Below are 14929 nucleotides of genomic sequence, written 5' to 3'. Positions count from 1 at the left end.
GGCACTGCACTCAGAGGCTGAAAGACTGACACTGCTTTGCTCTCTAGAATTTATCTCAATAATTTGTTCATCATTCAAAAGAATTAATTGACACCATCTGTGTGTATTCAGTGCCCTAACTTTAGCTGACACAGCAAATAGTTTAAATCTCCCTTCATGTTCCTTCTCTGTTTTTATTTTTTTTTAAAGGTACATTAACATAAGAGAGATCCTTTAAGCTAATGGCTAAAGAATGTGCCTTGAGCTCTGTGTGAATGCCTAATGGCTTCAACTGTTTGTTTAAAGGCAAAAACAATTCTTCTGCAAGATGGCCCTCCCACTTGCCTGTGATAGGCCACCAAGAATAGCAACAGCCTGTGTCACTAGAAAGGGAAAAGCCTTCTGAAATAGAAACAAAGTTGTTCACAAATCACTCTGTGCCATACACTCTGTAAGCTTCTGTATCACGGTGCCATGAGGAAAATAACCTGTGTGTTTGTTGGCAGCATGGAACGGACAATTTCCCTGTGAAGTGTTTCTACCCTGAAGTGTGGAATAGAGCTGTTAAAGGGCAATGGTACCTGTGCAGAATGCGGAGGACTTCAACCAGCAGGGCAGGAAAATGAGAACAGGGGAGAGTGACGATAACAGAGGCAGCAGCAACACCAACCTACACAAGCTTCCCACTCAGACAGGTAATGTGGCACAGTTTGAATGCCAGCTGTGACTGAATGACAGTAGAGCAAATATGTGTAACTAATGTTCGGGTTTGGAAGAAAATAGCCTGGCAAAAGCCAGGAGAGTCTAAATTAACACCTTTCGTCTGCCCCCTAATTCCTGGCATTGCAAGAGAGGGAAAATGTGAGCAAAAAACAAAGTGAAAAGGAGGACTTGTGGCACCTTAGAGACTAACAAATTTATTTGAGCATAAGCTTTCGTGAGCTACAGCTCACTTCATTGGATGCATTCATCCGATGAAGTGAGCTGTAACTCATGAAAGCTTATGCTCAAATAAATTTGTTAGTCTCTAAGGTGCCACAAGTCCTTCTTTTCTTTTTGCGAATACAGACTAACACGGCTGCTACTCTGAAAAAAAACAAAGTGTGACCTTTCTCTTTGAATGAGGGTGTTTGAAATACTTCCCCCTGAAGACCTTGATCCTACAGCTCATGTATGCACCCTCTAATGTGTAAATACTTCTCCTTTTGCAGATTAGTCACCTGAAAGATCAAAAGAGCCACTGATGCCCACAATGGCTATTCTATTACGACCCATGCACTCTAAGGACCAAATTCAACCCTCCCTTTGAAATCACTGGAGCTCATGGACTCCACTGGGAGTTGTACCTGCTTATGGCAGTTAGACTTTGGGTCTGCAGACTAGGAATCCAATATGAAATTACTACTGAAAAAAATATTTGCAAGCATAGAACAACTTTAATCCATCTGCACTTTGCTGTTTTAACTGTCAGTTCCTCCCAATCTCTGGTGTAACACATTTTTTACATCTAGAGATTCTTTTACTGAGATCAGAAGGAGGTGACACAAAATCATTACATTCTGTTACCATGATTTACAACTGAGGCAGAAGAAGGAAAATATTGCTGTAAGCCAGAGAGGGCTACGCCTGAGTTAATGTTCGCTTAGAAATAAATAAATTGCAATGAACTAACTAGCCCAAATATGTTAAGATACTGTTGGCACAAATAATATTGTTGGCATGTAATAAAAAGTTATTGATGAGGCCAGCAATATCCACTGATATCTGGGATCGCAGGGAAGCTAAGGTTAATGAACAAAAAGCCATTCAGTTTGCGGACACATTGAACTATTGTTTTTACAATCTATGCATTATTTATGCAACATAATCTCAGGTTACAATGTACCCAGTACCCCATACTTTCCAACACCTCAGTCTTCTGCACTTATGCAGTCACAAAGTGGGAATTGGGTTGGGTTTTCTTTTTGTTTTTGTTTTCTTTTTCAGGGACATAACAATTGTACAAATTTCAGTTTTAAAGAACTGTGTTTTCAGCAAGATTTAAAAAAAATATTGTTAGAGGGCTGCAGAATTATGAATATATGAAATATGTATTCCACCAGCTGGCCTGAAAGTAATCTCCAGTTTAAAGGACCCATATCCTTCTGAACTGTTTTAACTTCCATGGGAAAGTAAAACTCCCCCCCTCCCATGTAAATAGCAAATATAGTTCTGTATATGAATTCTATTGTGTTCTCACAGTGTGTGGTGAATATTGCCATCAGCAGGAACTGAATTACTTAGGTACATGACAACGGGTGCTGCATATACCTGAGGTTTAAAATGAAGCTCACAAAATGAACAGTGCTTCTGAACTTGCTACACCATCTAGTAAAAATTTTGGATAGTAAAAATGCATATTATTATATGGGGTACAAATAAAATGTTATCTGACAAGGAAAGAAATGAGATTCAAATTAAGCTTGCTACATGACTCATGTCCCAATTCAGCAATTGTTTAACCCTCTTGAATACAGTTATAAGGCTGGGGCCTAAAGCAAGTAAATTTAGGAACTGGCAATTCAACAAGAGAAAACAAAGATATTTCATGCCTACCCTTTGGCCTCATGCTGGGTCTAAAGAAGCCTTGAACAACAGAACAGGTCAATGACGTATCTTTTTCACACTCAGTTTTAGAGGGAGAGACTGACTACATGATGGTATAAAGGTTTTATTGCATGAAATTGGGATGCCAACCTGCTTACAAAAGCCAGACCCAAGAATGAATTATGCAGCCGTTCCCAACAAGCGCCAACAAACCACACCACAATGTATACACAATGTATTCTGCATGTGCCACGTGTTTTAGAGAAACACTATTTTAGAAACATATTTGAGCATTTTAAAAACTTTTGTTAATACTTTTTTTCCATATCCTTCCACCTGTAAAACCAGGCTCTCCTTATACTATCCAGTCTCAATGTCCAGCTCTGAGAGGGAGAAGAAAGAGATAACCAGGGGAAAATCAATTTTGCATACAAATGTTGCTGTTTTAAGGTTTGATATCTCATGATCTACCAAGGATACAAACAAATGCCTTGTCTCATTGGAGAGGGGGAATCCCATTGTTTGGTAATCATATCTATGTGATGAACTCCTTTTATCATGCACTTTTGACTGCCTGACCTATTTACCATTAACCTATTTTTGACAGAACTGCACCCAACTTTCCAAATCTCTGGATAGTTGCAAATAGCAAACATTTAAAAATATAAAAAATTATAACCTTCCCAAAAGCTGTTTGCTTCTTTCCCGGAAATGGAGACTTTCTCACTCCAAATTACCCTTGAGGCAGTTCAGGAAGGTGGGGGATTGAAAAAAACTCATCTATTTCCAGACACTCTGACAGTGGGCTGGATTTGTAGCAAGGGTACAGAGATGAAAGACTCCACATCCCATAACCAACATACCTGTTTGGGCAGCAATTTCCTTCTGTCTGCATTGTGGGTGTTAGTGTACTACAAATAATAAATTATAACAACAAAATAATTTTATTTACAATTTTTTTAAAAAAATTGTGTCATTATGGAGACAGAGAAACTGAAATGTGCGTTGTGGAATAATTAAAAAAACAATGTAGAAACATTTGTGCACAAGAGGAATCTCCATGCCTGGAATAATCTCAGATGTGAAGCTGCTGTGATTTGCTGGACAGAGTTCCAAAATTTCCATAGTCAGGAGCCTGCTACAAATTGAAGGGCAGATAAGGATGGTTTTACCTGCCTCTGATGGAATCACCCCTTCTCTGAAAGCTTGTAAATCTCCCCTGCCAGAAATGACTTACCCGTGCATCTTATAATATACAGTTACCTTTGAAATGGCTCAGATTGCACCAAATGACAGGTTAAAAAAATTATGGAGAAGGATGCACTCCCTCCATAACATTTTCATCCCTCATCTCTACCCTAAATTTCAAATTACACATGCTGAACTCTAGGCTATACTGTTACTATCCTCAGTCTGTTTTTCAGGAACAAAGCATAAACCTTTTAGCAAATGCTCTTACAGATAAGTTTGTTTGCCAGGCAGTGGTGACTTCTTCCTTGGTTGTTAGAAAGCATTTTTATTGAAATGGAAAAATAAATGAATAGCTTTCTCAATCCTTTTTATTTTTAGTCACCCACCCATTGGCCATGGGGTTTATCCAGAATTTTTTATGGAAGCCTCCCATTAAAATATATATATTAGTAGCACATGAGTGTGAATTGCTATATATATTTTAGGGTTGTCACAAAAACAAAAGAAATATATATATTTTTTAAAGAAGTATTTTTTAAAGGGAATGTCTAAAACCCTCTCCGCCCAGAAATATCACAAAAAGCCTGCATTTAAAAGGAGTGTCTGTAAAACTACTGGAAGTGCTAAGGCAAAAGTCACATGGAAGTCAATGGGAATTTTGTCAGGGAAAGACTTGGAGTTTGTCTTCATATATAGTGCTACAGCTGCGCAACTGTAGCGCAGGTGAAGACATTACTACGCCGACAGGAGAGCTTCTCCCATCAGCATACTTAATCCACCTCCATGAGAGGCAGTAGCTATGTCAACAGAAGAAGCTCTCCCATCAACAGAGCATTGTTTACACCAAGGGTCAGTATAACTCCGTTGTTCAGGGGTATGGATTTTTCACAGTTATACCGATATAACTCTGTCATGTAGACTTGGCCTGAGTGGAAGCTGAATAAAGCTCTCAGAATTTAACCCATTGGAAATTTTGCCCAAGTAAGGACTGAATATAGTAAGGGACATTAAGATTTGGCCCAGTAATAATAAAAATGTGTATAGGCTCCAGGGAAAAGCAATGACTGCTGATTAAATGTGATTCACATAGAACTGCTGAGAGAGTTTGCTACTGAGTTTGTAGAATGTTCTATTTGCCCTTTTCATGCCAGGAGGTGCTGTACATTCAAGGGCCAACTTTGAAAAGGCAGCACAATTCAATTCAAAAGGATGTTAGGATTGACAGATGATTGGCTCATCTGCAGAACTGTGGTGGGTGGGGGTCACTGTCAGACAACAAACGGGAATCAGAGTCTTCCCTAAAAATTAAAAACCTGCTCGACTGGTATAACTCGCTGTTCCAAAACCTGCTTCGGGGAAGAGAGAGAAGGTGAGAGTTGTAGATCAACACTAGTTGCCGCAAGTTTGTAAAACTGAGTAGGTCTAATACATGAGCCTCAGGCCTTAGAGGAGGTTCTCAAACTAGGAGTGAAAAAACAAAGCTAACATTTAAAATTACCAATACAATAACCATCCTATTCTTATTAAACATTGGCATGTATCAGTGGTGCACAACCTTTGTGTCCTTGAGTCCCACACTGGCAAGTTCCAAGCTGTCTGAGGGCCGCACTGGCAAGTTCCAAGGCTGTCTGAGGGCCACACCAAACTGGCATACTTTTTAAAATCAAAAATAATTTATTTTAAAATAACCATAATATTTACCCCCGGAGGCACAAGTAATGTCTTATTCCTGCTCCACTGAATTCCTCCACCGGGACCTAACTGGAGGATTTTTTCCCCCAACACTACTAATGTATTAAAAGCAGAAGATCAAAGGTGGGAGAATGTTAATTTCTGCAGTGAGGTTAACACCTGTATCATATATGTATACCAGGAGCCAGATTTGTAGCAGGTGTAAATTGGGGTAGCTCAGTTGAAGCAAATTTATGTCCCCTGAAGATCTGGCCCACAGTGTAACTTCACACAAATCAGTGCTGCCAATAAACCTATTGTTCTTGGATACTGTAGGCCTAAATGGAGAAAAAAGTATTGTGTACAGTGCAAAGGAGATCACAGCAATTGAAAATAAATACAGAGCTATCCATTAAATACAGAGCTATCCATTACTTTCCGGTGGGCTAGGTATCTTTCTACCATACACCACTCTCAGGCCAAGTTGACTGAACTACTCGTCCAAACCTGCCCCAAAAGAATTAGTTGAAATACTGTGCTATGTTGCAGAAGCCACTTCTCACTGGTCCATGAGATCTCTGCAACTAACTGGAAAATCAGCAGTCAGTTCACTTGGGCTCTAATTGTGTGGCAGCCAACATCATGCTGAGAAAAAAACAACAACTATGCTGAGTGGAAGAATTAACCCCCAACAATAATAAACTAGAATTATCCATCAAAGGCTAGGGTGCAAAAGCTTCACAACAAGCAGAATATGATCAGTTACATCTTTCTTGTAGTAATAAACAATGAATCTCAGTTGTATAAAACACAGTTTATTTTAAAGTGGAGATACAATGGCATATGTTCTCCATTTTGTCTATTCTATCACCATCTGGTTTTTATTCCCAATGATGCAGCCATCAGAAACCATGTGAAACAGAGGCAATGCTAGCCCACTGGGAGCCCTAAGCAGGAATATTTTTAGGGACCTCCCCACACACAGCACATACTAATAATTAATAGGGAGCACCCTTGAGCAGCTCGGGGCTCTAAGCAACTGCTTAGTCTGTTTATGCCTAGTGCTGTTTCTGATGTGAAATATCTGATCTTTTTGTTAAAAAGAACTCAAGGATTAATGATGAGTGAATCCCAAAGTGTTCAGAGGTTTGCACCCCAAAATTTGGCTTATCTGAAATATCCAATCTATCTATATGGAGCAGCAAAACTTAGTCTGATTTCCAGTGGATAAGTGTCCATATCACAAAGGAACATACCTGGAATCAGCAACCGTAGCATTCTCAGCAAGGCCAAAGATTTAATGGGAGTCCAGGATAAACTATATTTTCACATGTAGAGGTAGTCCCTCCAAGGTGGGACTGAAGCACTTTGGTTAGGAAGCATGAACTATTCTTGTCTATAATATACCAACTGTGTGGATAAGGGTTCTAGGGCTGACAGTCTGATGCCTTTCGTGGCGACTAAATTCAACTCAGGAAAAATGTTGGAAATTTAACAGGAAAAAAATGCTTTCTTAGCAAAAGCCTCTGTATTGGTTGTCTGTTCCATTGTCATTGTTGGGCAGACTTACTTATTTAGGGTCTGATCCAAAAGCCAGTGAAGTTAAATGAGAGCTGGACAAATTTATGAGTGTGATTGTCTGATGTGGTTGCTTGTGATGATAGGGGATAGGGCTTAACAGCCCTGCGGTTGGCCCACTTCTTGTTTACGTCTTACGTTTCTAAAAGTTCACGTGTCAGGGCTTCAGATGACCACTTGCAGGGGTTAGGATTGGAAGGGATTTCCCCCAGCACCAATTTATTTTTATCTTCTTCTTCTGAAGCATCAGGGATGGCTATGGCTGGAGATGGAACACTGGACAGAAAGCACCAGGGCTCTGAGGTGGTGCCAAACATTTTCTCTCTCAAGTGCTTGGCTGGTTGGTTTTTGCTCACATGCTCAGGGTTTAACGGATCGCCATATATGGAGTCAGCAAGTGGCAGTGACCTTTTTTTTTCCCCCCTTCTCCTGAACTGAGTGGGTGTGGGTCACTGGCCAAGATTATCTGCGTATATCTCACTTACTCATTCCCCAGGCACTGGTGCACCTTGGTCCCTCCTATTCTCTGTCTGTGGCACATAATAGTCTAGTCTCCTGTGGGCCGTAATACTTTGGTCTAATTTCAGGGGTTGTCTTCATGTACAGCACTACAGCAGCACAGCTGCACCATTGTAGCACATTAGTGAAGACCCTACTATGCTAACAGGAGAGCGTCTCCCAGCGACATAGTTAATCCACCTCCCTTAGAGGCGGCAGCTATGTCGACAGGGGAACTTCCCCACCAACACAGCACTGTCTACATGGGGGGTTAAGTTGGTATAACTGCGTTACTCAGGGGTGAGAATTTTTCACATCCTCGAGCAACGTAGTTATACCAATATAGATCTGTAGTATAGATCTGGTCTCAGTTGTTGAGTTTAATATGCAGGTGCTGGGTAATGTTGGTGGCCTGTGATATACAGGAGGTCAAACTAGATGATCTGGTGCTCCCTCCTGGCATTAAACTCTATAACTGAATGGGAGTCTTTCAACGGGTTTGGGATCAGGTGCTTAAGAGATACTAAAAATAAAGGGGAAAAACGAAGTGCATTACATGATGAATTTTTTCCTGCTTTCAGCAATGTCACTTGATATGATCAACGTTGTTAGGTTTTCTTCATTTGATCATATTGTTTCCCCCAAAACTGAGACCTTAGAATAAGATTTTGAGGACAGGTTTATAAAATAACTTATTATTGATGATTAGAATGGTACAGAGCTCATTTTGGTTTTCTTCTGTAATTCCAGGATGTGGAACATTGACTTTTCTATCATCTACCATTGCTGCCATCAGTGGATTCCTAATGGGTTATGAACTGGGACTCATCTCTGGGGCTCTTCTTCAGCTAAGCAGTAGACTAGCACTTTCTTGCAAACAACAGGAAATAGTCGTAAGCTCGCTCCTCATTGGGGCCTTACTAGCATCACTTACTGGTGGATTCCTAATAGACCGATTTGGAAGGAGAATTGCGATTATTATAGCATCTTGTTTACTTGTACTGGGAAGCCTGATCTTGATAATCAGTTCATCATATGGCATACTTCTTGTAGGACGGATTGCTATTGGTATTTCAACATCATTATCCTCAATTGCAACATGTGTATATATCGCTGAGATAGCCCCACAGCATAGAAGAGGTCTGCTTGTATCATTAAATGAACTTATGATTGTGATTGGCATTCTTTTTGCCTACATTTCAAATTATGTATTCACCAATGTTTCCCATGGCTGGAAGTATATGTTTGGCCTTGTGATACCAATAGGTGCCTTGCAAGCTATTGCTATGTATTTCCTTCCACCGAGTCCTCGGTTTCTTGTTATGAAGGGTAACGATGAAGCTGCTAGCAAGGTACTGGGAAGGCTAAGGGCAACTTCAAATACTACTAAAGAACTCACTGTGATCAAGTCTTCTTTGAAAGATGAACATCAGTACAGTTTCTTGGACCTGTTCCGTTCAAAAGACAACATGAGAGCCCGAATGCTAATAGGCCTCACGCTAGTGTTTTTTGTGCAAACAACAGGGCAGCCTAACATTTTATTTTATGCATCCACTGTTTTAAAGTCAGTTGGGTTCCAGAGCAATGAAGCAGCTAGCCTGGCCTCGACTGGAGTTGGAGTGGTTAAAGTGGTTAGTACAATCCCAGCCACTGTTTTTGTGGATCAGGTTGGAAGCAAAACCTTTCTGTGTATTGGTTCTTCTATTATGGCAGTGTCACTGGTCACCATGGGATTGGTAAATCTTAATATACACATGAATTTCACTAATATCTGTAGAAACCAGATCCTGGAAGATTCCATTTTTCATGGACCAGGAAACGTGAGTGCCAGCAATGAGAGTCTCAAGGAGCAGTTTGCTGGTATGCCTTCCCAGGGCAGAACATCGCTAACCACGCTGAGAAAATTTGAAACTGCTAAGACAGAGGAGCAGAACAGCACAGCCTTGGCAGGAGGAAGGACCTCTGCAGCAAGCCAAAGAGGATCCCACATAGTAATAGACACTGTAGAAGTTGCAGCTGCTCTGAAATGGCTGTCTTTGGCCAGCTTGCTTGTTTATGTTGCTGCTTTTTCCATAGGTCTTGGACCAAGTAAGTGTTTCATATTTTTATTCCTTTTAATTGTTTATTTAAAAGTAAATTAAGCACTGGTTTTAGATGCCCATGTTGACATCACTGGAAATTGAAGTTCTCAATCCACAGAACAAACATCACACTAAGCAGCAGTATGTGTTTCCACCATGATGCTCTGCCAACAGACTCTGGAGACACCAATCAAGGTGGGCGAGAGAGCAATTCAGTCTCCATTGCCCAGTCAGTCTTTGACCTCTCTGCTAAGATTGCCACTAGAGGCGCTAATAGTGATGAGGGCATGTTACCACTCCAAAGTAGGTTGAGAAATTTTAAAACAAGTCTATAGAATATCCAAGTGACAGTAACTTTCAGGGTGAAATCCTCACCCAATTGAAGTCAATGGCAAAGCCAGGATTTCACCCTCAGTCACTGCCAACTGGTGTTGATTTGAATCAGCGACCTGTAAGTGAAAAACTCTTTATCCCATTAACTGTGTCTAGAACCATTTTTAATTCCTCCATACTCCACCCCTTTTCTTTTCTTTTCTTTTCTTTTCTTTTCTTTTCTTTTCTTTTCTTTTCTTACCATGTAAATGATAATACATAAGCTATACTGTGACGCCTCATAAACCCAAATTAAAAACGTATTATGCTAGATGCTTCAAATGAGCATAGCATTCCCAAATCAACAGGAGCTACTCAGATTGACTCCAGCTGAGGTTCTGGAGCATGTAGCCACGCTGACCATGTAACCCAACTTACTGCTAGGAAATGGAAAACATTTAATCCTACTGAGTAAACTCTCTTGGCCCATACACTTCCTATCCTGAACAGAATAAACAAGAAAAAGTTAAGAATTGTTCAATCTATAAAATATCCATTTAAACCAAAGTGTGCTTTTAGAAGAAACACCACTGCAGGGTCCTCACTAATGACTGAAGACAACTTTCCTGCCATTCCCATTCCCAGTGACTAAAACTACTCTTTTCCTCCTTCTTTTTCACATAGGGTTGATCTTTTTTAAAACCAGATTGTAAAATGTGCATGCACAAAGCCTATTATTTATTAACAGACTTTCTGTGCCTGTGTGCCCTGACACAAACTTGGCTTGGAAACATACTGTACTCCTTGAAGTTAATTAAGATAAAGAGTTTACCAGGAGCATAACAACCCTACTGTCATACAAAAGGCAAAAATGTGAAGACAGAACCCAACAACAGTTATTTATTTAGGATAAATAGCTCACTAGCATAGCTGCCTGAGATAAATTTTCATTGCCAAGAGACACTTAAAGGATAGCAGTTTGACAGTTACTCCAGCATACTTCAGTACATTATAACTAGTCTAAGGACTAGATTCTGTTCTCAGTTACATGGGTATAAATCCTGAGTAACATCACTAGAAGAGTTACTTCAGATTTACACCAGTGTAACAGAGAGCACAAACTAATCCTAGAGTAGCAACCAGTAGGGAAGCATCACAATTTCAATTCCTTTTCCATTAATGAGTTTTCTTAAAACAAGGAATTAAAAGTTTCTTCAAATGAAACAAAATGTGGTCATCTATTTTATTCATAGATTATTGGAAGGGGCAACTTATTCCAGCATTGGGGATGCAATCGAGTTGCTTTCTATAGATGCTTGAGTTCTAGGGACTTTAAAGTAGATAGGTTTGAACAAGGGCATGTTTGCGATGTACACTGTATATGAAGTAAATCAAAATATGGTGGTGTATCTATGCAGTGTAGTAACTCAGTGTCCAAGGCTCAGCTAAAACTGATTAAATACAGAAAGCTCAGATTAACTCTACCAAGTAATTGTTGGAGTCTATAAATAATAGAGGGTTTTATATATATTGTAATTATATGTGCCATGGCTGAAAGGCAGGATAAGGATTGAGTTTCATATGTAACTCCTGGCTTCTTCTGCGTGCAGCTCAAACCCTTTAAAGATATTTCAAATGTGTAGATTTCGTCTGTTAAATTAAATTTTCTTAGTGTTAGCTTTTTTTAAAAAAAATCCCTCAATTATATAAATTGGCCCATTTAAAATGTTTGGATTACTCATCCCCTCAACCTGTTACACTGTCTACCAAATTGTTACTTTTAAACCACGTCACATGTGGGAAAGGGAGGGGCCATGCCACAGTATAAGTTCCAGAACATTCTGACTGACAAAGCCAGACAATCTGCATGGGGCCCCCAGATGATGCAGACTGTAGTGGAGGTTTCACTACCCTTTCAGTGAGTGCAGCATGCAACTTCCCTTCCATGTCTGGCTTGCTCTGTTGGTTGATATGAAGAAGGAGAGCTGGGGCTGATTTCACTTGGCATCTCTATTCTCTCTTGAGTAATTAGCACCTCCAGGCAGATGGAATTGTGCCTGCCCTTGAAAGGGGCAGAAGGTTTCTTGCACCCACCACCTCACCCAGCCGGGCAAAGCTGGCCACAATAGCCTTTTGTCTATTTAGAAAGCATATGATATTTCGAGTATGTGTAGTTCAAATCCTTATGGAGAGTACATGTGAATCCATCATTCCAATCCAGCTCTTTCATCTTCCTTTTTTCCTACTGTGCAAGGACTTTTGGCTCTAGTGTGAGATCCAGTTATTATTGCCTTTCTTGGTAGCCATTTTTTGTTTTATTTTTGTACCTAAGTGGTTTCTTCTTTTTGCCAAATTACCAGAAGCAATTAGATTTTCTTATGAACTGATTTGCTAAATATTACTCTCTAATACTGTTTATGAAAGCACTCAGGCACAACCGTAATGAAAACAGATAGATTAAAGCCTTTTTGCATTATAAAAGAGTTTGTAGACAAGAGAGCAGCTGTCTAGTCCTAGTTTAATTCCAATATATTATATATTTATATAAACAAGCCCTTATGCAAGATAAGAGGGGCAGCTTTATTTCTCTGTTTTGCATTAAGTTTGATGAAGTGCGATCCAGTTTTTTGCTTACACTCGGTTTCAGACAATGATTAGGGTATATTACAAGTGCAATAAATCAGTGTTGCACCACACTGCAGGACAGCACACATTGTCTCACTGACGCTACTCACATAAGCACCATCAGCTCCTATTAACTAAGGTGCAGATGTTAGACATACTTGACACACCTTTATCTTTTGTCATCAACATCTGGCATTTCAAAAAGGTCAAATGGGGAGGAGTCCCCTTCATTAGGAAACAAAAATATTTGCACAGCAGATAATTATCAATCCATAGTTAACATGAAGCTGCAAAGGCAAGGTGAGTGAGGTGGAAGCTTGTCTGATTTCAGTGAGTGTTTGCAAAGAGATATGGGCCCTCAGGACCTATGTTCAGGCATAAGAACTTGCCATACACATAGGACTTGAGAAATTTGAGCCTACAGATAACACTATGCTTAAAACAGAACACAGAACAGAAGTGGGATGCTGAGTTTAATGCTGTACGTAGATGGATCACAGATACGTTGCCTATATTGCTGGATGCAATAGTGAAAATGTATTTAATATAGACTAGGAAACAAACGTCTTCCATAGAGGGTATCTGCTCATGGCCACATACTAAAGGAAAGAAAATTAATTGGAATAATAATAGAAAAGTGAGTCATATCTATGATGTGATAACCATTTGGGGACAGAAATAAAAAGTTCTTTGTTGTAAATAAAAGTAAACTCCTCCATTGGTCACCATTAAGTTGTAAGACCGAGGCAATGGAAATTCCTAATGATGAGATTATTTTCCTAAATGAGACCCATGAATTTGAGTGTGATAATCCTGTTGGTTAAAAACATGTCTAAAACAAAAAAACATGCAACATCAGCCTGGTGTTTTCCCCCCAAACAACACAGGCACTTTCAGACCTGATATAAGTGTGTACAGTTCCACACTAACAGTAATGGAATGGCACTCGTTTACAAAGGATCAGATTCTTTGTCCCAATCTGCTCCCTTTGTGCCACTTAGGACTGATGCTCACGCTGTGCAAAGAGAATGGAAAACTCCAGTAAATCCCCTGCTGGGGATATTTCCAGCATCTGGAATTCACAAAGAAACAAACAAAAGGGCTGGCAGAGCCAGCTCCTATGCATTTCACCCCACATCCTCCAGCCTAGGGGTTTTCTCAGGCTTGGGGAGAGTGAGAGAATAGCCATAGCATGAAATGCAGTTTTAGCCAACTGGTGTGTGATCTGGAGACGACTGTACCTAGCTGGCCTAAGTTAGAGCAACCTTGAACCAGTTCAAACCTGAAGCAGGGCCAAGGCCAGGGCAGATTATCAGGTAGCCATAACCAGTTCCTGATGGCCTCTCGCTAAAATGGACAAAGCACAGAATGTATGGCAAGGTCTGAATTTATTCCAACAAGTGAAATTAAACCCATGGACATAAGAGCAATTCACAGAGCTAATAGAGTTTGGGGCAATGGCAAAACTAACACAGATAAGGGAAATTCTGCATGCGATTCTGAAATTGCAGGGAAGAGTAATTGTCCAGATGAGATCTACACATTTCCCAGAGATTGTAAAGCTGTGAAACTGACAACACTGACTTCTGTTATAGAAACACCAAATGCAGATCACTTCTTCCAAAAGGTATAGGTGGAGGGACTTTTTCTGCTGTTTAGGAACATCTTTTGGCACTTATTCTATGCTTTTATTGAAGGGGAGCATAAATAATTTTCTGCATTTTGGTTATATATATATGTGTGTGTGTGTGTGTGTGTGTGCGTGTGCATGTCCGTGTGTATAACCACCACCCCCACAGCATGTTCTCTAAATATTTTTGCAAAATGACTCCTCTTTCTAATGTAAAATCTTAGCCTGTTCTCTTTGCAGATGTAGAGGCTTTTAGGCTGTTGAGCAATACATTTGGGGCCTCATCCTATGCTGGTATAAATGAGTGCAGCTTCCTTGACTTCAGTGGAGATGCACTGATTTACACCAGCTGAGAACTTGGTCCTTCGTTCCCAAATATTATCCTCAATAAAATCTCATCTCTGGCTCTGTCTCTACACACACTACATAGGCCTGATCTTGCACACACTAACTATGATAAGTACTGTTGACTACCTTGATTATTCCCATTGAAGATCTATTACAAATGTAGGCATTTGCACGATCAGGCCCTATATTTGTATTTGTTATCATTAGTTACATCGTGGGATTTGATATCTGGGAGCCTTATCCTGAGAATGGAATTGTACATCCTTTACAGGGCTTCAGAGGAAAATGAACTTCCCAGTAAGCAGTTTTATAAAATTGCAGAGGCAAAGCCAACTTTAAGTTTTTGTTCTCAGGGGTGGGCTTTTTAAAAAATTAATAAAGCCTAATGTTCACAAGTTGACATTTTCACCAAGAAATAAATGGACATTCT

General features: G+C 39.9%; 1 protein-coding gene across 1 annotated transcript in view; it reads left to right on the top strand.

Annotated features, from left to right (window-relative positions):
• Positions 1-224: 224 nt before the first annotated feature.
• Positions 225-14929, top strand: part of SLC2A12 (solute carrier family 2 member 12) — a 37072-nt gene continuing 22367 nt past the window's right edge. The window contains exons 1-2 of the mRNA XM_038393711.2: positions 225-674; positions 8254-9591. Of these exons, the coding sequence (XP_038249639.1) occupies positions 554-674; positions 8254-9591 (1459 nt within the window). The 5' untranslated portion in view covers positions 225-553. The remainder of the gene's footprint in view (positions 675-8253; positions 9592-14929) is intronic.

Source organism: Dermochelys coriacea, chromosome 3 (genome assembly GCF_009764565.3).
Source record: "Dermochelys coriacea isolate rDerCor1 chromosome 3, rDerCor1.pri.v4, whole genome shotgun sequence".
NCBI lineage: Eukaryota > Metazoa > Chordata > Testudines > Dermochelyidae > Dermochelys > Dermochelys coriacea.
Note: the sequence above shows the minus strand (reverse complement) of the source record. Positions and strands in the feature narration are given on the sequence as shown.